Source organism: Notechis scutatus, chromosome 4 (genome assembly GCF_049901735.1).
Source record: "Notechis scutatus isolate UNSWTSFEM ecotype Mainland chromosome 4, rNotScu1.2, whole genome shotgun sequence".
Classification (NCBI taxonomy): domain Eukaryota; kingdom Metazoa; phylum Chordata; class Lepidosauria; order Squamata; family Elapidae; genus Notechis; species Notechis scutatus.
In genome coordinates, this window is record NC_142012.1 from 80,991,022 (window position 1) to 81,017,056 (window position 26,035).

At 42.8% G+C, this 26,035-nt stretch overlaps 1 protein-coding gene across 10 annotated transcripts in view; it reads left to right on the top strand.

Moving 5' to 3' along the window:
* ZMIZ1 (zinc finger MIZ-type containing 1) overlaps positions 1-19,154 on the top strand; it is a 392,646-nt gene extending 373,492 nt beyond the window's left edge. For 9 of the 10 annotated variants that reach the window (XM_087963911.1, XM_087963916.1, XM_087963914.1 and 6 more), the window contains 7 exons: positions 76-236; positions 2,102-2,169; positions 3,497-3,565; positions 4,026-4,273; positions 5,043-5,206; positions 13,979-14,227; positions 18,173-19,154. In XM_087963911.1, coding sequence (XP_087820037.1) covers positions 76-236; positions 2,102-2,169; positions 3,497-3,565; positions 4,026-4,273; positions 5,043-5,206; positions 13,979-14,227; positions 18,173-18,280 — 1,067 coding nt within the window. In that variant the 3' untranslated portion in view covers positions 18,281-19,154. The remainder of the gene's footprint in view (positions 1-75; positions 237-2,101; positions 2,170-3,496; positions 3,566-4,025; positions 4,274-5,042; positions 5,207-13,978; positions 14,228-18,172) is intronic. The other variant, XM_087963918.1, reaches the window with a different exon arrangement.
* Positions 19,155-26,035: the final 6,881 nt, after the last annotated feature.

Below are 26,035 nucleotides of genomic sequence, written 5' to 3' on the forward strand. Positions count from 1 at the left end.
GAGAAAATAAGTGAGGGCTTTTCCCCCTAAGTATTAATTCTATTATCGCTCCCCCTTTTTTTTTTTTTGCAACAGTCAAGAGAAATTTTAGCAGCGTGGCTGCCTCTTCGGGCAACGCACCTCTCAACGGGGAAGATGGTGTGGAGCAGACAGCCATCAAAGTCTCTCTCAAATGTCCCATCACATTCCGGCGGATCCAGCTTCCAGCAAGAGGTCACGATTGCAAGCATGTACAGGTGAGTGCCCTCTCCTGTCCCGTTCAGGGTGCAACGTTGTGTTTATTTGTTTGACAAATTTGTACAGTCATCCAGCTAATTATTAACTACCAATAGTACTAATCGGTGGTGGGATTGGAATAACTTAACAACTGGTTCTCTTGGCTGGGTAGGCGTGGCCGGTTGGTCATGTGACTGCGTGAGTGGTGTCACACCCAGCCCTGCCTCCCGGCCACTCGCCTCAAAGGCAGAAGTAGGATTCAGCCAGGTGGGGCTAATCCCACCACTAGCTGGCTTCGGCCCCACCCATTTTGGGCCTGTTTTTGAGGCCATTTTCAGGCTGTTTTTTGGACTGTTTTCAGGGTGTTTTTCAGCCATTTGGGGGGCATTTTTTTGGATCAGAAACAGCCCTTAAGCCAGCCTCTGAGGAAGAGTCGGAGGACATTGCAGGTATGAAGAATCAGGATCGTTCATTAAGTTCCCATTAAGCTGATATATTGCTCACACCTATGCACAAGAATCTGGTCAACTAACAGTCAGCACTAAATTGGCGCTGGATAAGAATTCACAGAATTCAAAGGGGGATGGACATGGAATGCTTGTGGCGATATAAGGATTCCAAGCTGATTCCTCTCTTGACTCCGCCTCCCAGGCTGTGCCTGCCTTTCTACTGCAAAAATGCTAATTAATCTAAAGCTGAAGTCCTTGTATCCAAAAGACATTCAAATGACTGTCTCCAAAATCATCTTCAAAACCCTACTGAGCTTTCCCTGCCTTTTAGTTACTTTACACCCAACTTCTCTTAGAAGTAAGTGGATTTTCTTTCCACTTCTGCTTGACCTTCAACCTCCCTGAGTTCCTGTGGGACTGTTTGATGGGAGGGATGCTTTGGACACTGTTAAAGCACCTGCAGTCCAGACAAGGAATAATGGATGGAAACTGATCAAGGAGAGATTCAACCTGGAAATAAGGAGACATTTTCTGCCAGTGAGAACAATCAGCCCATGAAACAGAAGTTGCCTTCGGAAGTTGTGGGAGCTTCATCAATGGAGGCTTTGAAGGAGAGACTGGACTGCCACCTGTAAGAAATGGAGTCGGGTCTCCTGCTTGGGTGGCGAGCTGGACTAGATGACCTACAAGATCCCTTCCAACTCTGTTCATCTAATCTAATCAAAGAGTTCCAGGTGCACATAACGTGGAATACTCTCCTCCCATATCCCCCCCAAAACCTGCCAGTATTCCTTGTGCGTATTTGAGCTGATTCCCTCAACCCCGATTGGAAGACTTCTCTAGCCGGCATTGCAATTTTTATTTTTATTTTTTTTAAGGATATATCCTATGTTTCCCATCCCAAACCTTAGAACACATTTTTCAACAGATATGTGCTTGAGAGAACAGCTTTCTCCTCTATGATTTTGTATCCTACTACGGGGGCCCCCAACCCGCAACCTGGCCCTGGCCCGTGGCCCATTCAGAACCTGGCCATGCACGAGCGACAGGCGAGCTCGTGCGCGCCTGCTACTCGCATGGAACTATTCTTCCCCCACTCTGTCCAACCACTCTGCAAAGCCAGAAAGGTTGGGGACTAGTGTTTTCAATAATTAATAATTGTTTTCAATCCTATATTGTTTTCAATTCAATAATTGTTTTCAATCCTAGTGTTTTCAATGATTAAAACGATCAACTTTCGTGTCATGGTTTGAATCCCAGCCTGATGGGTTGTTGTTGTTGTTGTTGTTGTTTTCTTCCTGGCGTGCATTTGATGGCTCAGCTTCTCTTCTTTATTCCCACCCATTGAGAGGGTCTTCTTGGCGGTGGCATCGTCGGCGTGCTTTGCAAGCCGCACCCATCATTTCATTAAGATTCCCCTGCTTTTTCTTCCACAGTGTTTTGATCTGGAATCCTACCTCCAGCTGAACTGCGAACGAGGCACCTGGAGATGCCCCGTATGCAAGTGAGTGGTAACATGAAAGACTGTGGTACTATCACAACAAAAAACCAGAGGAATGCAAAGTTATGCTTCCATTTTGCGCCAGTGAAACCAGAGATGTAACCAGTGGTGGGATTCAAAAAAGTTTACTACCGTTTCTATAGGCGTGGCTTGGTGGGTGTGGCAGGGAAAGGATATTGCAACATCTCCATTCCCTCCCCACCCTACTAACCTGCTTTCCAGCTTCGTTCTCCTCTGCAGGGCAACCAAAGAGGAGCCAGCCAATCAGCTGGGACTCAAGGGGAGGCAGAGAAGAGATGGGGGCGGGGCTAGTCAGAAGTGGGATTTGCTGGTTCTCCGAACTACTCAAATTTTCCGCTACCGGTTCTCCAGAACTGGTCAGAACCGGCTGAATACCACCTCTGCTCCCCACCCCACTAACCTGCTTTCCAGCTCCGTTCTCCTGTGCAGGGCAACCAAAGAAGAGCCAGCCAATCAGCTGGGACTCAATGGGAGGCAGAGAAGAGATGGGGGCGGGGCTAGTCAGAAGTGGGATTTGCTGGTTCTCCGAACTACTCAAAATTTCCACTACTGGTTCTCCAGAACTGGACAGAACCGGCTGAATACCACCTCTGGATGTAACACAGTTAACCTAACAGTATTATTATTTTTTAATGTGATCAGTAAACTTTGCTGTAGACCTTTATTATTATTTTTTTATGATGATGATAAAGGGTCTGGAAGCTAAATCGTATGATTGAGGGAACTATGTCTCGCCTATCAAAGAGAAGATTTAAGAGGGACATGATAACTGTCTTCCAATATTTGAGAGGCTGTCACAGGGAAGAGAGGGTTGATTTATTCTCCAAAGCAGTGAGGGCAGGACAAGACGTAATGGGTAGATGAGCATCCAAGAAAGATCCAACTTAGAACTAAGAAGAAATTTCCTGACAGTGAGAACAATTAACCAGTGGAAAAGCTTGCCTCCTGCAATTGGGAGTGCTCCATCCCTGGAGGTTTTCAAAAACAGACAGGACAACCATGTGACCTGAATAGTATAAGGATCCCTGCCTTGAGCAGGGGGTTGGACTAGAAGACCTTTGAGGCCCCTTCCAGCCCTGTGATTTCTATGTCCTATGTTCTACATAGGCTATGCTACTTGAAACGATTCTCCCAAGTCAACTCGATTGTTAGTGTTCACCTGGACATGCCCAAGTAATGAAATTCTCCTTATTTCCATGGCAGACGCATAGAAGTGGTTTGCTGCTTTACTTATATCCCTTCGAGAACTTATATCACATGGCAAATGCAATAAAAGCACATAAATGGGTGTCCCCTTTTTCTCTTCCAGTAAAACAGCTCTGCTGGAGGGCCTGGAGGTAGATCAGTACATGTGGGGCATTTTGAACGCTATACAAAAGTAAGTGTCTCTTTTAATGAGATTTTTTTCACAGACTATTTACAAAGTCTGCACTATTATTACTATTAATCTTCTCGTCACTCCCTATTGCCCATCCCCTCCCACTCATGACTGTATGACTTTGCCACTTGTATCCTAATGATTTTTATTGACTTGTTTCCTAGTATGATTTGATTGCTTATTGCAATCAAAGGAGTCCCTATTTTTCTACTTGCATTTTTTTTTTACTTGCTTTCAAACTGCTAGGTTGGCAGAAGTTGGGACAAGTAATGGGAGCTCACTCTGTTACATGGCGCTAGGGATTCGAACTGCCGAACTGCCGGCCTGTCTGATTGAGAAGCTCAGCAGCGTCTTAGCCCCTGAGCCACCATGTCCCTCTGATAATGACATTAGTAGCATCTAAAATGTATATGCTCTATTGAGAGCTCTCAGTGTTATTGAATGTATTGTGTTTTCACAGCTCTGAGTTTGAAGAAGTCACAATTGACCCCACATGCAGCTGGAGACCTGTCCCAATCAAGTCAGACATTCACATCAAGGACGATCCAGATGGCATTCCTTCCAAAAGGTTCAAGACCATGAGTCCCAGCCAGATGATCATGCCAAATGTGATGGAGATGATTGCTGCCCTCGGTCCAGGTCCATCTCCCTACCCGTCAATCCCACCACCTCCCGGAGGAACCAACTCCAGTGAATACAGTAGCCAAGGTGAATACATGCAGTATGAACCAAGGGATGGAAGCAGTGGGATGGAAGTCTCTTATTATTGAAACTTTCCTAGAATCCTAGGGAATTCATGCCTCACTGGGTCATTGTTTCAGGGATCTTTTGTTCTCTAAGCAGAGAAGCAGAATTATCACAGTTGGCAAGAAAAGAGTGGGAACGAGAAAAACTTCTGGCTTCCTTCTGGCTTCCCCATTGACTATTCTTCTGAACCATCAGAAATCTTCCTTCCTTACTCCCTCGCTCGCTCCCTCCCTCCCATCTTTTCTCCCTCCCTCCCTCCCTCCCTTTTGCAGTAGAAGTCTCTTAATTATTGCAACTTGTAAAGAAGATGATGGGCTCATAGGGACCATATGCTCAAGTGGAGGCCCTTAGTAGATAACAACATGCTTCTGTGAATGTGGAGAGCTCATCTGCTGGTATGTCGGCTACTGCCAAAGACATGTACCAATAATGACTTATTTTTGGCCAACAACAATCCAAGAAGGTGGATTCATTCTGGCAATTTAAAGTTTGTTCTAGACCAAGGATCTTCAAACTTGGCAAATTTAAGACTTGTGGACTTAAAACTCCCAGAATTCCTGATCTAACATGACTAGAGGAGGAATTCTGGGAGTTGAAATCCACAAGTCTTAAAGCTGTCAAGTTTGAAGACCCTTGGTCTAGACACTGAAGAAGAATTAGGACCTGGGCTCATTGGTTTGATTTTGATTCCAACTTTACTGTTCTTACTTTACTTTTCTTTACTGTTTAGGTAACAGTTACCAAGGCCACAGCAATTTTGATTTTCCCCATGGGAATCCTGGTGGGACATCTATGAATGACTTCATGCATGGTCCCCAGTTGTCACATCCACCGGATATGACCAGCAACATGGCAGCGCTTGATAAACCCTTAAGTCATCCCATGCAGGAATCTGTAAGGATCTTACTTATTTACCTTGCTCATATGACCTTCTGTCCACAGGCAGAGTGCATAATTGGGAGTACACAGTAAGCTAAGTAAAAGGAAACCTTTAAAAAAAAACTGGGGCAGCAGGAAAAAGAAAAGAAAGTGAGTTCCTTAAAGATGTATGGCTTTCCCTTTGCAAGGCAATGCCTGGGAAATAAAGCAGAGATCAGATGTCCGTGGAGATTCTCCGTCATGTAGTTCAGGGGTCCCCAACCACTGGGCCCCGGACCGGTACCGGTCCGTGGAACATTTTCTACCGGGCCGCCGGTTTGCTGGGTGCCGCCATCTTGTTTTGATGAGAAAGTGCTTCCAGTGAGCTTTTCCGGTTGGAAAGCAGCATTTGGGTCCTGAAGGAATCCTCACGCCTTAGTTTCATCGAAGGGGTGGTGGGCGGCTTCGAACAAAACTAAGGCACGAGGATTCTTTCAGCACCCAAGGCAAGGCGAGCCGAGCGACCATCCCGGAGCTGTCCCGAAGCCCATCGACAAAGGTACAAAGGAGGAGTTGAAAGTGGCGGGGAGAAGCGGGGGACGGCTGGCTGGCCGGTCGCTCGGCTCGCCTTGCCATGTGTGCTGATGCCGGTACCGGGCCATGGATCATTTTGTGATGCCGGTACCGGGCTGTGGCACAAAAAAGGTTGGGGGCCACTGATGTAGTTCATGGTTGTCCCAAAAGTGCTTTTTCCAAAAGACAACAGGACTTTCTTGGTTTCTTTTGCCTTGAAAACATTTCACTTCTCATCCAAGAAGCTGAACTGAAGAAGCTTCTTGGATAAGACGTGAAATATTTCCAAGGAAAAAGACCGAGAAAGTCCCATTGCTTTTGCACAACAACCTTTGGGACCGAGATTAGATGACCAGCTCCTGTTTCTTCTGCTGTAGCCATCCACTTAGACTGGTCCATGCATCTCCGTGGGCACCAGTGACGAATCTTGTGTGATGGAGCAATCACACAAATGCCACAACTTCCCTATTTCCATGAGGTATCCTGAAAGAGGTGTTTTCTACAGGGACGTGATTAAGGTGCAGGACTAACATGGGGACACAGATTCTTGATAATCTTCAACCCAAGGGACAAATGCTATCTCTCATTTATTGTACTTTTACTTTTTTATTACACCAACATATACAGTATATAAAGAGCCTGTGAGGGCATCTACATATTTTGACATAATGAACAACAAATGGCCTTTTCAATATATCAGATAGATAGATAGATAGATAGATAGATAGATAGATAGATAGATAGATAGATAGATAGATAGATAGATAGATAGATAGATAGAGACATAGAGACATAGAGACATAGAGACATAGATAGGTAGGTAGGTATATCTTACAGGTATATTGAAAAGGCCATTTGGCCATGTTGTTCATTGTGTCAAAATATGACACAATATTCTATGTAGGAACTAGGAAGGAAATATCTTTTTCTTCTCCCAAGATTCAAATAGTGCCTCACAGACTAGTAAACAGACTAGGGGAAGCATTTTCTTACGTTTTCTCTGCCATTTATGACAACGCCAAATGTCATAACTGGAACCTTGGTGGCGCAGTGGTTAGAATGCCTGCTGCCTGGAGTTTGATCCTGACCGGCTCAAGGTTGACTCAGCCTTCCATCCTTCTGAGCAGAGGTGGTATTCAGCCGGTTCTGACCGGTCCTTGTGGACCGGTAGGGAAAATTTTGACTGGCTCCGCCCACCTGCCCCTGCTCTTACCTCTCACCTCTCCTATATTCTGCTGTTTATTAGCTCAGCTGGGGCCATCTCTGAGCCCTGCACACATGCGATTTGTGAGTTTGGCATGTGCGCATGATAGCCACGTACCTGCACAGCTCACCAGCCTTGATTCAGAGGGTGGAGTTTGAGCACTGAGCATGCACGCACGAAGCAAGCTCCAAACCAGTAGGGAAAAACTTTTTGAAACACAACACTGCTTCCGAGGTGGGTAAAAAGAGGACCCAGATTGTTGGGGGCCAATATGCCAACTCTGTCAACTTCTGAGAGAGAGCTGTAAAAGCACTGTGAAGCAGTATACCGTATTTATCGGCGTATAACACGCACAGGCGTATAACACGCATCTTCATTTTAAGAGGGAAATTTCAGGAAAAAAAATTAAATTTCTAAATAAAAACTTTGAAGCAAAATAAGGGTAGCTCAGAACTTTTTTTTATTAATATTATTACCACTTATAAGGTAAATCAGTGGTCCCCAACCTTTTTGTACCAGGGACCGGTTTCAAGCAGAAAATTTTTGCAAGGACCGGGGGGAGAGGAAGAGAAGAGAAGGAGGCTTCGCTCTCTCGCTGCTCCACCATCCAAGGAAGAAACTGCTTCAAAGAAGCGGGGGGCTTTTCCTGTCGCCGCAGCTATTCCAGCGCCCGTTTCACCCCCACTCCCACCCGCGCGCGCTTCAATCCACAGTGTCCCATTCTGCCTGCCTGCCTGCCTGCCTTAGTTTCTGGTTGTTTGGGAGCAGCTTCGGCTGAGGATAATAACTATTCGCCTCTTTTACTCAGCCGAAGCTGTTCGATTCAACCATTAACGAAGGCAGGCAGGCAGGCAGAACGGAGCGGACTGCGGGCGGGCGGGCGGACGGGGGGGGTGGGGGAAACGGGCGCTTCAGGGAAGCTGGGCGACAGGAAAGCCCCGCTTCTTTGAAGCAGTTTCTTCCTGTGCTGGTGGAGGAGCGAGAGAGCGACTGAGAGAGCTGACCCAGAGAGAAGGACAGGCTTCGGTTGCTTCCTCCTCCCCTTCTTTCATTTGTGTCCTTGATCCCGATCCCAGCAGCATTCACCGAAGGCTTCTTAACATTATATCGGCGTATAACACGCATACATCATTTGCCCCTATTTTCAGGGGGAAAAAGTGCGTGTTATACGCCGATAAATCGGTATATATAAGTCTTAAGGGCCATTGTTATGACTCGGTACAGCCACTCCCCAGTGGTCTCAGTGCCTTCTTGGTGACCTTCCCAAATGGTCAGTTTCGCCTGCTCACATCCAAAGTATGTGAAATGAAGGTCCTTTCAATCCAGCTTTTATTACATGAGGGGATATTTAACTTCGCCTGCTTGAAGCCACATAAGAAGATCAAAATTGATACAAGGACACGATTCAAGTGGTTTCAGGGACTGCAGTCGCTGTACTGCCTACAGTCCAGCAGTGGGATCCTTCCTGTTCCACTACTAGTTTGGTGATAGTGCGCACACATGTGCGCAACATTTGCACACCTAAAGCACGTGCACAGCTTCCCCCACACCAGCTGAGGCCTGCAGCGCCAATTATCTGGGAGGATAAAGAAGAGAAAAGTACAGAGGTGGGTGAGAGGGCTGATCCTTCGCTTTTCCCTTCTTTCTCCTCTGAACTGATCCCGCTTTTTTCCCTCCTCTCAGCTGATCGTCGGAGGCTTTTTTCGCTACCAGTTCAGCTGAACCGGTAGCAACCGGGCTGAACTGGTAGCACACCACCACTGCTACAGTCCTCATCTGTTCCTCAGCTACAAGCGTTTGCAGATTATTTGGTTTTTATATTAGAAGAACCTTTAAAAACAGGGCCAAAGTTGATAACAAGGATAGAGGAATATGAGGAAATGGCTGCATTAGAAATAAATAAAGGGACAACAAAAATATTGGTGAAAAATATGACAGAGAAACAGAAAAAAGAACTGACAAAAACATAGATATTCAGATAGTTTAAAAAGTTAAATACTTAGGAATACAGTTGACAGCAAGATGTGGAACAATCAAAGAAGATAACTATTACAAACTGAAACAGCAGATTAAAACAGAGATAGAAAAATGGGGCAATTTGCAACTTTCACTAACTGGAAGAGTAGCAGCGATTAAAATGAACATATTGCCCAAGATGCTATATCCATTTCAGACAATTCCTGTTAAGGTAGGAAAAAAAAATATTCTGAAGATATTAATAAAATGGTGTTGAAATATCTGTTCCTCAGATACATAAAACTGCCTTCTATTGGACCTTGTACACGATTTGCCAAAATGCTCCCATATTTAAGGTTACGACGCCACTCACTTCTGATAAAAGATAATTGTTGATCTTCCTCAACAGTCCTTGGGGAGTAATAACCAAGATGTCCGTGTCTTTCTAGCCATGAACAAAACAATACACGGACAACAGATTCCATATTTCCTATTTTTCCCTGGCACATTATCAACTTTATTTTTTATTTTCCAAGTGCTACAGAGGCGCAACGAAAACTCACGGGGGTATTTTGGGATTACAATCATCGCAAAGCATCTCGCTGAATAGAAAAGTAGGATTCGGGGGGAAAAAATGCTATTTGCCTTTCCATGTCCCCAACATGTTCAGGTAGTTCCCGGCTTACAGCCATCTGTTTAGTGACTGTTAAAAGTTTGAACGGCACTGAAAAAGGTGAGTTACAACCCACCCTTGCACTTATGACCATTGAAAATAGAACTATTGATCAGTGGAACGGTTTGCCTTCAAAAGTTGTGGGCACTCCATCACTGGAGGTTTTGAAGAAGAGATTGGACAGCCAATCTCAATCTCAATTGAGCAGGGGGTTGGACTAGGTGATCTCCAAGACCTCCATTTCAGACAAAAGACCCCGAAACACTGCAACTGTCATAAATATGAGCCAGTGGCCAGTTGTCTGAATTTTGATCGTGTGACAATGGGGATGCTGCAATAGCAGTGTGAAAAACAGATGTTTTTTTCAGTGCCGTTGAATGGTCCCTAAACCCACCTATAGTTGCATACATTTTGTTCCACTGATTTCCTAAATGGAGTCATCTGGAGTGGGACGTATTGCTACAAAACAAGTATTCTACTTCCCCCTTTCCTTAAATCAGTTTAAGGAATAAACAGAGTGGAGTTGCGTGTTTCATTTAAATCCTTGGGGCCGATACATCTCACACTCTTTGGCTGAACTCATTCCACTTAGGTTCTGGCCACACGCATGAGACCCAACAACTTCTCACACCCAAAGTCGTATCTTGAGACCTTCTTTTTCCATTCTTCCTCCGTGCCATGCTAACTCTTTTCTAGACCCTGGCATTCCTAGGGGGGTTTCGTGGTATCGCCCTTGAAATAAGTCTAGAATGCCAAATCATGCCTCAGATACTTTCAAACCCCTTTGGGTTTGGAGAATTTTCCTCTGGAAACAGCAGATGTGTCCAAAGTGAAATGTTTTCCAGGAAAAAAAAACAACCACCCAAGAAATTCCAGTTGACTTTTTGGAAGAGCCAAAGTTCTCCAGAAGTTTCTCCACCTCAAACTGGAGAGTTTGGCATATCCCTACTTGTTGCAGTTCCTGTTGCCCAAACCAGTTATCAAATCTAAAGGCAGGATTACTTTTTTTAATACGGATGCATTTTGTGCATGGAATTAATTTTGTTTCTGAAATAAATGAGCCCCCAAAAAAATCCATTTGGAGGTTGCTTATTTTCAGATTCTCTTGATAGAACAATTACAAGCTTAACGTTCAGCTGCCATGCACGCATCCAGAAACCCAGAAAGAGGTAAATCCTTTTTCGAAAGGAAACCACACTTAACCTCTTTAAAAGAGGGAAAGCCTGCCCTGGCTTGTGATTATTTAAGATCCACTTCCCCATATGAGGTCTCTCCCAGAAGCCATTACTTTTAGCCTTTTCATAAATCATGTTTAATGTATCTTGGCTACGGGAAGGTGAAGCAGTCTGCAGTGCATGCCTTAATGCAATTGATTCTGAGGCTGGAAAATAGCACCGTCTGCAAAAAAAAAAAATTGAAATTGAGCCGATATTCAGCTTTATTTCACACTATAAGGACTGAGATTAACTAGGTACTAAGAAATGGGGGCAACTTGCTTCCTCCCTCCCTCCTTCCCCTCCCTTTCTTTCCTCTCTCCCCTTCCTTCTTTCTTCCCCTCCTTTCCTTTCCTTCCTCCCTCCCTCCCACTTTTCTTTCCTCTCCTTCCTTCCCCTCCTTCCCTCCCTCCCATGTTCCTCCTTCCTTCTTTCCTCCCTCTCTCCTCCCCCTTTCCTTCCTCCCCATCCCTCCCTCTCCTTGCTTCCTCTCCTCCCTTTCCTTTCCTTCCTCCCTCCCACTTTCTTCTCCTTCCTCTCTTCCCCTTTCCTTCCCTCCCTCCCTTCCCTTCCCTTCCTTTCCTTCCTCCCTCCCATCTTCCTCCTTCCTCCCCCTCCCTCCCTCCCCCTTTCCTTCCTCCCCATCCCTCCCTCTCCTTCCTTCCTCCCTTTCCTTTCCTTCCTTCTGGCAATAGAAGGGGAAATATTCATTTCCCTTATTCTGCAAACCAGATAGGAAAGAAAATAACAGGAATCTCTACCCACCCCCACCCCCCTACTTTTCAAAACAGAAAAACATGCAAAGTTACTCTTATTTCTTTACAAACGTAAAATGCCAATTTTGCAAACTTTGGCTTGGCTCATTGTTTTCCTGTCCCCCATCTCAAATGAAGGAGATGTCCTGGTTCATCTTTGTGCTGTCTGAAGATCCAATTGCAAATGTTAGCATATCGCCTTGAACATTTGGGGCAGGGAGGTGGGCTTGGGCATTTGTAGAAGACAGAAGTTCCACCTCAGCCACCTTGTGGCTTTACAAGGTCGTCACTGACTTGCATCTCACCATGGCACAAACATGTCCCAATAACATCTCTTTGCCAACTTCTCTTCATGGTGTTGTCTTCATCTGGCCCTTTGATCTCGACCACCATCAAAAGGGGAATGTTCTCTGTTCTTCTAACCCATCCAAGGGCAACCTCAATCAACTTAAGTTTGGTTAGTCATTATCTTTGAAAGAAATCAGGTCAGGCACTGCTAAGAGATGCAGAAAAGATATTGGGGATGAAGATTCCTGCCAACTGGAGCAGGAGGATGGGAGGATGAACACCCAGTTTAGCAGTGGGAGAAGGCCCATATATTTTCTGGAGTCCCCTGAATAATGTTGTGTCAATCATGATGGTTTGTTTTATATTACGATGGCCATGTTGGCAGTACAGGATGTTTCAGGTTTTAGGGATGTGCTCTTAATTTGCCTGGAATCTGCCTCAATGAGTAAATGAGGAAGGTTGAATGGCAGCTACTGAGTACCATGATTTTAAAAGGAAAGAAAAACTACATTGGTCTTCAAAGAGTAGAACGCCCGTTTAAATGAGAGCACAAATGATTTCCTTCTAGATGTCTAAAGTTGAAGAAAATTCAGCTGGCTGAAATATAGTGTGCTGTGACTACATACATGAAAACAGTTCATATACGATATAGAGGAAGTCTATATGTTCTATGAAGTTTGTGCACTTCCTTTTGTGTCCTTATGTTTGTGTGTGGGGTTTGCAACTATATATACAGATGAGTTTAAAAGACACCCCCTTTTTTAATTCATACATATAATTTTCATACATATAAAACCTTGGTAAGGCCACATTTGGAATTCTGCGCCCAGTTTTGGTCACCCCAATGTAAACAAGAGGTTGAGGCTCTGGAAAGAGTGCAGTAAAGAGCAACAAAACATCTGAAGAACGGTTTGAAGGAATTGGGTATGTCTAGCTTAATGAAAAGAAGGACTAGGGGAAACATGATAGCTGTCTTCCAATATTTGAAGGGCTGCCACAAAGAAGAAGGAGTCAAGCTATTCTCGAAAAACCTGAAGGCTGGACAAGAAACAATGGTTAGAAGCTAACCAAGGAGAGAAGCAACCTAAAACTAAGGAGAAATTTCCTGATGGTGAGGACAATTGGCCAGTGGAACAACTTGACTCCAGACAATTTGTCTGAAATAGTATAGAATTTCCTGCTTGAAAGGGAGTTGGACTAGGAGACCTTCAGGGTCTCTTTCAATTTGGTTATTCTTCAGTCATGGTCAGCAATGAAGGAAGACCTGTGTAAAAAGAGAGTCCATCAACACACACACACACACACAGAGAGAGAGAGAGAGAGAGAGAGAGTATGCCTATATGCAGAATAGTAAGAACAGTTGGAGGGATTTTTTAAAAAAATGAGTGAAATACTAATTTTCTCATTTCTTTTTGTTCCTTGCACCATGCAACTAAACTGTCAAGAGTTGATTCTCTGATGCATATTTGTTTAGTTGGAAAGTATTTTGCCCCAAAGAAAAACTCAGAAAGTTATGCTCGGTTTATTAGAATTCATACCAGAAAAGTTAAAGAAGTCAACAGATTAGAGAATTAACTAGAAGTTAACATACTAGAAAAATTAAATGTTTATGGAGATTTTCAGTCATCCAGGTCATGGTTGTCCCAAAGATGCTATTTCCAAAAGGCAGCTGGACTTCGTTTTTCCTTGAAGGGGTTTCGCTTCTCACCCAAGAAGCTTCTTCAGCTCTGATTCACTCAGTTCGGTGAGAACTGAAGAAGCTTCTTCGATGAGAAGCGAAACGCCTTCCAGGAAAAAATGAAGTCCAGTTGCCTCTTGAAAAAAAAAAAATATCTTTTGGACTAGAAAAACTAAAGACATTTCAACTTTCCCAATTAGAGAGAATTTTCAAGGCATCAGGTTGGACAATAGAACCATCATTTCTTATTCCAAGCATTGTTCTAAAAATTGTGTTTTGAATGCCGGGGGTTCAGGCGAGCGCCCAAACGGGTTTTTTCCTGGATGATGACGGCTTGTAGCAATGATGGTTTATGAAACAATCCCTCCCCTTCCCCCTCCCCTCCCCACGCACCATGCTCTCCCCATCTTCCGGCTTGCCACCTCATCTCCTCATGTCTCTCTCCTGCTTCTTTCCTCCTTCTGCAGATCCCTCATGCTGGCAACACTGATCAATCCCATAGCTCCATGCCTCAAGGTTTGCACGTCCCTCATCCCAGCAGCCAGTCAGGGCAGCCATTACATCACAGTGGTCCCCCGACTCAGCCGTCCCGGCAGCCGACCCAGGCCGCTTCTAGCAACCATCCTCACAGCGACCTGGCCTTTAACCCCTCAGCCGCTTTAGAAGCTCCACCTGGTGGGCAGGGAACATCTGACATGCCGGAACCTTCGCTGGATGTAAGTCTGTGTCATTCTGTCATCCGCTTCCCTTCACGGTGCATTCAAGGTCAGAAAAGGTGGGAGGAAGGGTACCTCTTACATCAGAGGGGTCTCCAACTTTGTGGACTTCAGTTCCCAGAATTCCCCAGCCAGCTACACTAGGCATCATAAAACATTCCTATGACAGTTTCCAAGTTGCCATAAGAAAGAGGGAGGGGGGGAAAAAACCTGAAGGAGCATACAGCAAATGAACTCAGAAGCACATTCCAAGCTTATCTCACAAAGATTGTAACTGAGGCAACCGGGTATTTTGGGCCGAAAATCCTCTATTGGAGAGCGTGATTGAGGACACCCAGTCCATGAACATGTTCTGTTGGACAATCTGAATTATGATACACCCAGAGGGGTGGGGATGGGGAAACAGGGTCATGTAAATTACGTATCTCAGAGTCGGCTTCATACAGGTCACGTCAGCAGTCGCTCCGAATAAATCCTTTGAAGTTTTTTGAAGTTTGGCTCGAGGCTCATGATTTAATTAGGGCGATCGCTGGAATTCTGACACTAGGTCAGCTATGATCCGTGGTGGCGCAGTGGTTAGAGTGCAGTATGGCAGGCTACTTCTGCGGACTGCCAGCTGCCTGCAATGTGGCAGTTCGAATCTCACCAGGCTCAAGGTTGACTCAGCCTTCCATCCTTCCAAGGTGGGTAAAACCCAGATTGTTGAGAGCAAGAGGCTGACTCTGTAAACTACTTAGAGGGCTGTAAAACTCTGTGAAGCAGGATATACGTCTAAGTGCTATTGCTATGCTGGCTGAGGAATTCTGGGAATTGAAGTCCTTCAGTCATAAAGTTGCCAAGGTTGGATAGCCCTGGCTTACATAGTCTATGCCCACATATTGTTTAGGAGATAGCTGGGGCATGCCCAGTCTGTTTGGGTTGATTTATGACCCCATCGACTGACAGAAAATATATGTTAAATGTTGTTAAAACAATCTTATCAGTGTGTAGACAATGGAGAACTGGGCTGGGAAGTTAAGAAGAGCTGATACGCATGAAATTCAAATCCATTCTCTGCTTGCTCCTCATTTCCTCTCTGGCAATACATTTCAGGGACATGAAGCAATTGTGAAGCACAATAGAAATTGTGGCTTGTTATAAAATGTTTGATTGATTAGTAGGTATAAAAGATAACATCTTAATAACACCTGTGGATGTTCTCATTCATCCAGGTCACCATTGTCCCATAAGTACTCTTTCAAATGTCAACTGGATTTTCTTGTGGTTTTTTTTCTTGAAAAACTGAAGAAGCTTCTTGGATGAGAAGCAAAATATTTTCAAGGGGGGAAAAAATCAAGAAAGTCCAGTTGCCTTTTGGAAAAGCACCTTTGGGATAATGTGATGTTGATAACATTCTTCTGTTCTTAGAGAAGTTTATTTTGATAGACAAACATGAATCTGATTTTTGGACTATTTCTCCTCTACCACCAGCCCTTTTCTCCAGGCCTAACATATTCAGAATGGTCTTCTGTCCTGTACAGAGGCATTTGGAGGTCTATAACACAGTTCTTCTTCTTTAAACCTTACTGCAAATAGAGTAGCCTATATGGACATATTCATGTAGGTTTCTTGATAACAGTATAGAAATTGTTTAATGTTGTCTTATTTCAGGATGTTTTCACCGCTTCCCAAATCTACCTGCTAGCCCTGAAGTTAATCAGCTCAGCTTACAAAGCTTCACCAAAGTCGCAATTTTTTATCTGAATTTCAAACTAAGGAATTAGAATGGCAGAGTGGCAAGAAGCCACCAAGGTTAAGCCTTTGTTCACTTTGTTGACTAACTCTTGCTAACACAGCCCATAGCAAAAGAATGTAAGACAGCCACAATTGTTTTAAAAAAGAAAAGCTTCTGTGTGCACCACAAATTGTTCAAAGAGTGAAGGACTGGACATTAAAGAGACGTGAACTAGGACATGCGGCTGATCTGGCTGTAAACTCACCCTATTGATCTTAAGGGGATGTGGTAGCTCAGAGGTTAAAGATGCTGAAAGCTGGATAGCCTGAGTTTGAGACCCGTATGCTGCACAATGGGGTAAGCTCCCGTTCCTTGCTCCGGCTCCTGTCTACCTAGCAGTTCGAAAGCATGCAAATGCGAGTAGATAAATAGGTACCACTTTGGCGGAAAAGTAACAGCATCCCACGCACCTCGGTGTATAGTCATGCCGGCCAAATAACCACGGAAGTGTCTCAGGACAACGCTGGCTCCCTCGGCGAGGAAGCACAGATCAGCACCACACCCCTGGAGTTAGAAACTGGACAGGGAAAACCTTTACCTTTTTATTGATCTTAAGGATTGATTTGGCTGATCTGGCAAATTCGGTGGCTGATTCCCCCTGCCTTCACCGCTCCATGTGTGTCCCTCCTGAAACTACACCCTCGGAGATCACGTCAGATCACCCCAGATAGATCAAGGGAGTGCAAGAAACTGCAGTTCCCTGCTAGAATCTCCAAAATCCATTTATAGGACACTTGATGTATTGTAGAGTTAATTGACCACCTGGGTGTCAAACATCTGTACTTTAGACTTAGAGAAATATTCTTCCTTTTTGACTCGATGCTCCCGCAGCGAGTATATTTAATGTTGTGTAATGTTTGCTATGTCAGGCTAGGTGGCAGCATCTAGTTAACTTTAGATCAGACTGGTCAGTTTTCTTTCAGGTTGGTCTGAAAAAAAAAAGTTGAGTAAGTTAAGACTCTTTCCCTCCTCAAGAAAAAGCCCTGGGAAATTCCAAAACTACAAGCTAGGAGACTGGGAGAAAGGCATTGTGAACAAAAGGCAATGTAGTGTTCAAAGCAATCACACGGACATGTTCATAAAGTTACTAAGAGTTAAGTTAACTCTAAGGAGGGTTTACTGTTTCTCTGTGCTTGCTAAGATGCAGTCATCTAACGATTTTGTCACTCGTCCTTGTGATGAGCTGGGGCAAAATGATTTTTTTTTTTCATAAACAAGAAAGTTAGCCAAAGCTAACATGCAAGACCTTTTTTTTTTTTTTTTTTTTTTGGGGGGGCAAAATAATTCAGAAATGTGGATGGAAGCACCCACGTAGGTAAAGCCCAACTCTTTCACTTCACATTTGTACGTTCAGATAAGATTGTTCAAACTCTCTAAACTGTGACAAATACCTGTGGCATTTGGAAGGGGAAAAGGTGGGATGTAATTTTATATTTCTTGATGCTGGCAAAATCAAAAGTCTTAACAATGTTTTCATTCATTTCACCTAATTCCAGAGTGTGGAATGTCCTGAATAAGTGGATCAAAGAAGCTACATGATATTAGTTAATTCGACAGCAGTTTTATTTGTTCTGTTAATTGATCAACTGTTGCAAACTTTAATTATTGTAAGGCTTTCTCTCACTAAATTTTGAGTTGAAACATGCTTGAACACAACTAGGAAAGGATGTTGGCTTTAAGAAAACATTAGTAGAAATAGTGTGTGTGTGTGTGTGATTTGTTGCCTGGGTGTGTAACTGTATTGGCTGGCAATTTGATGGCTGCATTGAAAAAATGCTGATGGCCACTTTTGACTGCCAACTTGGTCTATCAAACAAATTTATTTCTGACACTGGCCAATTAATCCTAGTTGGAGATTAGGGCATACTAAAAGGCATGTCTTAGAACAGGTGAATAGAAATCTTGGTGAAACTTCAACCATCTGTTTTATGGAGAGAAGGAAGTAAATATACAAAAGGTCAAATTATGTGGTTGTATGCAAGAGACAAAGATGCTCAAAGAGTCATTTCTGGTTGGCTTCCGTCAATGAAGGCACCACGGCAGGTCAACATTCTGTTGTCATTGAGAGTCTCTGTATATGCTTTAGAAGTTGCCTCTTCCAACCAACATGGGCCATGGATGCCTGCACGCTTGACAAGAGCTTCACCACCTGTCTTCTTTTTCTGTTGTAGCTACTTCCCGAGCTCACAAACCCTGACGAGTTACTTTCCTACTTGGATCCTCCTGACTTACCAAGCAATAGCAACGATGACCTTCTCTCTCTTTTTGAGAACAACTGAAGCCTTCTGCATTTCACTCCCAAGACACCTTCCTCCCGTTCGACACATCCATAGCTTCACAGCGAGGGATCTCGAGTAACTCTTTCCCACAAGGACAAGCTCACCGCTCGAGCGTACAGCAGCACACACTCCTTCCTGTCTTCACCTCGGACCTGCTTGAGTCCCAAGTTTGGGCCGTGGCGGTGGAGAGAAGCAAGAGGAAAAAACCGGGGTTGACCTCTTAGACTGCCTGGCCACATCACAGACTGTTTGTACGGTTGTGGAAAAACCTCACTCTTCCGGCTGGTTCTGCAGACCGAAAGAGTGGATGACTTTTGGGATATCTCTCAAGGAACATCCCAGCCACTCTCAGCAAGGAAAGAAAGAAAAGGGCAGCAGGTCCATCCTTGACCAGTTTCAGAGTGTCTTTCCAACTGGTGTTCTTCCATGTGTTTACTTCCTTTGGCTGTAATGTCTGTTCCACTCGGTCCTCTCCAAGTTATGCAGATTCCAGTCTCTCTGTCAGACGAAATAAGGACAACCGTTGGCAGCACAGTTCAGACTCGGAACTCGAAAATACCAAAAAGCACAAAGAAACCAGTCATGTCACAAGTAGGGTACAAATACAACACGTGTCAGAGGGAGACATCAGACAGCGGGGTTTCCTCACCCACCCCCATGGTCCTGTGAAATCTCCAGGTTGTGGCAAGCATGGGGGTTTTTTTTAGTAGTCAATTGTAGCATCTTTGATTTGATTTAATCTCTCTTGTGGGCAAAACAACTCTTTCCCTTTACACAACATGTTGCAGTCGGACTTCCCGTGTGTTTTTTGACAAACGTTTTCTCTCCATTAACTGTCTTTTGGGCAATAGAACGGTCAGTCCCTTGGGGGGGGGGAAGGAAAAAGGAAAAAGGAAAGAAAAATGGGAGAAAGGCAAGAACCTTGCACAGGAAGTAAGAAAACCCTGCAAAATATTATTAGCCGTGAGAACGTTCTCTTTTCTTTACTCGGGCGGTTAGAAAATTGCTCCGTTCCTACGGGAAAGGGGAAGGGACAAGGGGAAAAAGGGCCCCTTTGCAAGATGAGGGAAGGGGTTCAAATTCCAGATAGCCACCATAAGCAGGTAATCAAAACTACCCCTTTTTAACCTGCAGGGTGAAGAATGGGGCTCTCCACGGCCAACTCACCATAGGACAAGTCGTTGCGGGACAATTCTATAGTTCAATTTAAGTATTTCAAATAATTTAAATATTATTTTAATTTCTGTCATTCACGTTTAATTCTGTCCCTCCTTTGGCACCCTTTCTTTAATGATTCTACTCCACCATTTCTTTGATATTAGTGTACTCTCTTGTTCTATTAGTTAATTCCTGCGGTGAATTGTCCGGCAGTGAGTTGGCCATGATGAGTTGTCCTATACCCTACAGCAGGGGTCTCCAACCTTGGCAACTTTAAGACTTGTGGACTTCAACTCCCAGAGTTCCTCAGCCAGCTTTGCTGGCTGAGGAACTCTGGGAGTTGAATTCCACAAGTCTTAAAGTTGCCAAGGTTGGAGACCCTGTTAGGTGGTGATAAAAAAAAAAAAAAGTGGTAGGTTTCCATCACGTCACAGCTAAAATCTTGATTGTGTTTTGACTGACCAGATGTCCCTTCCCACTTCATCCAAACCAAGAGAGGAGAAACTCGTTTGAGGAATTGAAACAGGCGTTTATATGAAGAGAAACACCAAATAACCCTAAGTGCTTGTCTTAGGTTTTCCAGGCTGTGTTGTGACTCATCCTTTTGTTCTTGAGTTTTATCATTTTACCTGCCAGCACTTCTCCCTCTTCTTTTCTTTCTTTCTTCCTTCATTTTCTTTTTTTAAAAACACTGTAAATTTCCAAGGATATTGGGCATGGGGGGGAAAAATTGAAGTCATTCTGGTGCAATTTTCCTGCCAATTCTCATGCCGAATGCTTCACTGGCATTTGTGATTCTCCCTCAGTTGCTTCCTTCCTGCATGATCTTCCAGTCACTTCTGAGCCCACTCTCGTGCTGTCGTCCTCTTTTTATAAATTATGTACAGTAAACTATGTGTTTTAAAAAGTGCATGTGTGCCAACTCTGCTTTGTTGCAGGCCAACATCTGTTTCAACATGTGCCTTCTGTGTACAGATATTGCTTTCCTTCCTTCCTTCGTCTATTTCCTTCATCCCTTCCTCTCCTCTCCCTAACTTCTGTTTCAACATCTGCCTTCTGTGTACAGATATTGCTTTCCTTCCCTCCCTCCCTCCCTCCTTTCTTTCCTTCCTTCCTTCCTTCCTTCCTTCCTTCCTTCCTTCCTTCCTTCCTTCCTTCCTTCCTTCCTTCCTTCCTCTAACTCCTCTGTCACTTCCTCTCTCCTTTCCCTTGCCATAAGGTAAATAATCTTTTTTCCTTCCTTCCTCTCTCTAACTCCTTCCTTCCTTGCTCAATCTCCTTCATCCCTAACTCTGGCTCCTTTCTCTTGTCATAGGCTAAATAAATAAATCTACTTTTTCTTCCTTCCTCTAATTTCTCCCTACCTCTCTTCCTCTCCTCTCTTTAACTCCTTCCTTCCTTCCTTCCTTCCGTCCTAAAAAATTACAATTGCTTCCTTCCCTGTCCAGAATCAAATCAAATATTTCTATATTTGATTTCAACAGTAGGCTGTCAGATTTAGGCCAGGGGTTCTCTGGCTTGTTGGTTTCTATGTGTAAGTTCCATCATCATCATCTTACCAATGATTGGCATGATAAAATAAAAACTCTGCATCCATCCTGCATTTGTTCTCTCTGCTGAAGTCATGCTTGAAAATTCTTGGAGCATTTGTTCTACTGCCACTGCTGTACATGCATTTTGAGATATAATGCATATAGATATCTATATATCTCTCCTTATATGTATAGATAAAGATATATATATATAGATATGCGCTAACCCACAGCATCTTGCTGTAGCTAAACAGGAAATGGCAGTTTTAGTTCCTTTATTCTTTTCCAACAGAAGTGTTGACTTTTTACAGATATTTTACGTAGACCTGTCCTTACGTTTTACTTTTGCTCCAGTTCTCTCTCTTTTTTAAAGAAAAAAGTGCTGTTCATTATGCAAAATCAAATATTTTAAGAATCAATATTGTAAATATCTTTTGTGAATATTTTAGCCTTGTCGTTGATTATAAAAACCCTTTTTTACATGTCTTTTTAAAATGCAGAGTCTGGGAGGGGAGAGAAAACTGCCTTTTTTTTCTTTCTTTCTTCCCTCCATCCCCAGCTAAAGGGAGCATTAAATTCTCTTTTTTGTTATAAATTAGACCCTATCAGTTTGCAAATCCACATCATCCATCAGCCCCATGTGCTAAAGAGCAAGAATTATGACTGTCATAGATCACCTTTTTTATTTAAAAGAAAAGATCCTTGTTTAAATACACCAGAGAATTATTCTTTACCCACACCTAGGAGAGAGAAAAAGGGGTGTAGGATAAACCCTGATATCTGTTATACATTACAGTGCTTGGGGCTGTAGATGACAAACCATGAGGACAGAAGATAGAAGTATAGGGGTTATTTCTTTTTTTAATACGTTTCCCCAGATTTATCCATCCTTATTTGTGATCACTGAACATCTGGCACAGCTATGTCTGGTTGCCCACAACAAGCTTAGTAAAATAAAAATGCCATATTTTTTTTTCATGTCTGTCAACTGAGTGTCTTCAGCTTGGAACAGATGCAATTTGTTGAAGGCCGATCTTAAGCCATAGACTGCGTTGTGTGTAATTCTGCAAAATGGCCCCTTTATTATTAAAGCACATATCTGTTCCAACAAGTACTTGAATCCATTTTTTTTCTCCCCCTCTTGCTTTTCCACGTAACTGGAAACCAAATTATGTTCAAAGCAGGGAGGGTTTGGCTCATAGGGATCTAGATAAAAGGTTCTAAAAAGTCACTTTTTGATAGGAGGGAAAACATCTACAACTGAGGCTATTGTGGGCATGAGGCTTCCCCTTATTTGAAGGTTTGTCTCAAATAACAAGCATTAAATCTGCATTGTGGGCAGGGGTAGATCAGGTATGTTCAGTGGTGGGATTCAAATAATGTAACAATCGGTTCTCTGCCCTTATGATTTCTTCCAACAACCAGTTCACCAAACTGCTCAGGAAGTAAACAACCGGTTCCCCCAAACTGGTGCGAACTGGCTGAATCCCACCTCTGGGTATGTTGCTTTGTTCTGCGAAAGGAGAAGCGTATTTATTGAACGCGGAATCTCTGTGGCTAAATTGATGAATAGGTACGGATTTGATCACAAGAGCGTGCTTTGCAAAAAAAAAATCAGCCTAGGAAGCCCTGCACTTAACACACACAAATGCACAAACACAAACACACCAATAAACACAAAGGATTTATCAACATATTGTATTGCTTTAGGCTGGGGAAGGGAAAAAAATAATAATAATAAAACTACACTGCCATCCTGTTAAAATACAGATAATTTCTGCTAAACAGCGTGGAGTTCAGTCCTTAAAAGTCTGTCCTGTTACATTTAGTGCAACTTACTTTGAAGAAATATAAGTTATGGCCTTAATGAGATTTTTTTTCAGGGGGGGGGGGGTGTTGAAAAGCAAATTTATATCGTGTTTTGGGTCCCCCCCCCCCCAACAATTGGTTGTTTTAGAAGCATTTTGTTTTGAGTTTTCAACTTTTTTAAATTTTCCCAATAGTTGGAAAGGCCTACACAAAGATTTATAGTTCTACTGCCAAGGCATTGTTCTTATTGTTGTTATTGTTATTATAGGATGATACACACACACACACACACACACACACACACAAATGTTTGCAGTGGAGACTCCAAGGGGCATCTGTACATATGTAAATGGAAAATAGAGACATGTTAACAGAAATCCATTCATTTTCCTTGGATTGTGTATTGTTTTTATTTTACAGGAAAAACAAAATAAAGCTTGAAGACCCATCTTATGTGGAAAATGAATCCTGTTTGTTAGCGTTTGTGAAGTCTCCACCTTTGTTTCATTTCTTGTAATATACTCAATCTTTTGTGGGAAAGAAAATTGCATTTGTTTTGTTTTGTTTTGTTTTACCTTCATGTAATAATTAGCTTAAGTGTATTAGTCTTTATCACCTGTGTATTTTTAGGGTGCTACAAAAAAAAAATGAAGAAAATAAGGGGATTAAATAATAATAATAATTAAAAAAAAGAAAGATTGTAACCAAATTCATACTTTGTACAATTTTTTGATATTGTGATCCGAACAGGAATAAAAAAGTACAATCTGAATTAACATGCAAAAATGGCCATTTGTCTTTGTTTGTACATTGTATGTACAGTACAACTCCAGTCATTTCATACTTTAAAACTGGTCAGAAAAAAGAATTGTGATTTTTAGTCTTGCAAAAATTGTATGTAGTTAGATGATGTGACAAACCTAATATTTATCTAATAAATATGTATTCGAATGAAACCTGTATATTAGGTGTTCATGTCTTTATTTTGTATTTAAAAATCAGATTGATTATTGCTAGACGTTTATATATATATACTTTCTTGTAACACTGAAAGTACTCTCATTTTTGCTCATGTTACTTTTCTTTTCCTAAATAAATTTGGAAAAAATGATGGACTGATCATTGGGCAGCTGTTTTGTACATCTCAAGCTTCTGTGTCCGATGTTATATGAAGAAAAATAATTGTAAGACCCTACAAGGTCCTTGACTTAGAACCACAACTGAGCTCAAAATTTGGTTTGCTAAGCGAGACCATTGTTAGGTGAGTTTCGCACCATTTTGCAACCTTTCCAGCCACCAAGGTTAAGTGGATCACTGCAGTTGTTAAGTTTCAGTCACACGGTTGGTAGGTGAATTTGGCTTTCCCCAGTGATTTTGCTCATCAAAAGGTCGCAAAAAGGGATCGTGTGACCCCACGATACTCCGTCTGAATTTTGATAGTGTGACAATCTACCCTGTTTTCCCGAAAATATGATCTACCCCAAAAGTAAGTCCTAGCTTGATTTTTACACGTGTACCCAATATAAGCTCTGCCCCCAAAATAAGCCCTAGTTAAGATCCCGTCCCCTCCAGAGTGGACGGGTAAAAATTAAGCTGGGGTGGGAATGGGGGTTGTGGAGTTGCCCTACTACTTACATTTGGACAGTTGTAACCAGGCCTTGCACACCCCTACATCTGCCTTGCCGGCCCATTTCTTCAGCAGCCGGCAAGGCTGGCAAGGCTTTCCTGAAGGCCTCTATAATTGATAACAAAGCTCAGGATCGATTCAGAGCTCTGTTAATGACCACAGAGGCCTTTAGGAAAGCCTTGCCGGCCGCAGAAGAAGTTCCTGAAGGCCTCTGAAAGCAAAAAGGAGGCCGGGTGTGATGCGCACAAGTGAGGTGGATGACATCCCCTGAAAATAAGACCTGGTGCCTTTTTTGGTGGCCAAAAAAAATATAAGACGGGGTCTTATTTTGGGGAAAACACAGTACTGCAATGGTCGTAAGTTGAAAACCAGTTCAGAAGTCACTTTTTTTCAGTTCCATTGTAACTCCAAATAGTCACTAAACAAACTCTTATAAATCAAGGGCTACCTGTGTTCAGCCTTTACAGTCAAATAAATTTAATTATACAGTGCAGGAATTCTCAAAATTGGCCAAGTCACATCCTCTAAAACGATGAATTGTGCTTTTCAGCCTGTCTTCCTCCCCCCAAAATGTTAAATTCCGTTGGGTTTTTGCTTAGGCAAGAAATAAACAGATCGATTTATGTTATAGCTATGTAATCTGTGTGTAAGATGAAACAATGGTAAGGCTTCACAACTTCCTAAACTAAAATTGTGCCTTCCTTACAAACGAGCAGAAAAGTAAATCCCTCTTTTTGTAAAGAAACTGTTTTGGAATTGCAGCCTGAAATCAAAAGTTCCCGCAGATACATGGCATTAAGAGTTTTGAGACAAGGAACAATTTCAAGGAATGACTCATTCCAAAGGTCCTTTCATTGGTTTGGATAAGGTGGGAAAAATCTCCTTTTCTTACAAATCTCCCAACAATGATACTTTTAAATCAATAAATTCTCCTAGTACATCTTTTCTACTTTTCGAGTTTTAAAATGGATGTAAACAAGAGGAGTTTTATTTCCCTTTTAAGGTTAAAGAATTTGAAAAAAATGAATTTTGTTAATAGAAATGATGATAGCCCATAAAGATTAACGTGCAAAATATTACCTTGGATCTTTTTCCAAGTCATACTTTTTGTTGAAGTCCAGGGCATTTTTTTTTTATTTTTATTTTTTAGAAAAGAGCTCTTGAGTCCATGCATTGTCTTATCATCCTTTCCAAAGTTTTGTTTTCACAGCTTAGACCATTGAAAAGATCACTGCTGGAGCTACGGCGATCTCAGGTGTTGTAGAAATATCCTCCTCTTTCATGATGAGGTTTTACATCTCACAGAGCCTTCCTCCTTTCTACCTCTTGATGTCTCCAGCACACTGCTAATCCCAATTTTGAAACCCAGGGGGTGAAAAAAAAACAGCACATGGGGACCATCTTCAGATCTTCATCATCAACAGTAAGTTGATTCACACGTTCTGGTGAGGGAAAAGTTCCCCGATGATGGGCTCCTGCATTAATCCGAAAGTTCAGAAGGTCCAGGCGTCCGAGCCAGATTGGATCCTACCACATTATCCTGGGACATCTATATTTGCCATTAACCCATTAAAATTGAGTTTATAAAGAACTCAAATAATTATACACAAATAATTATAAATGCCACCT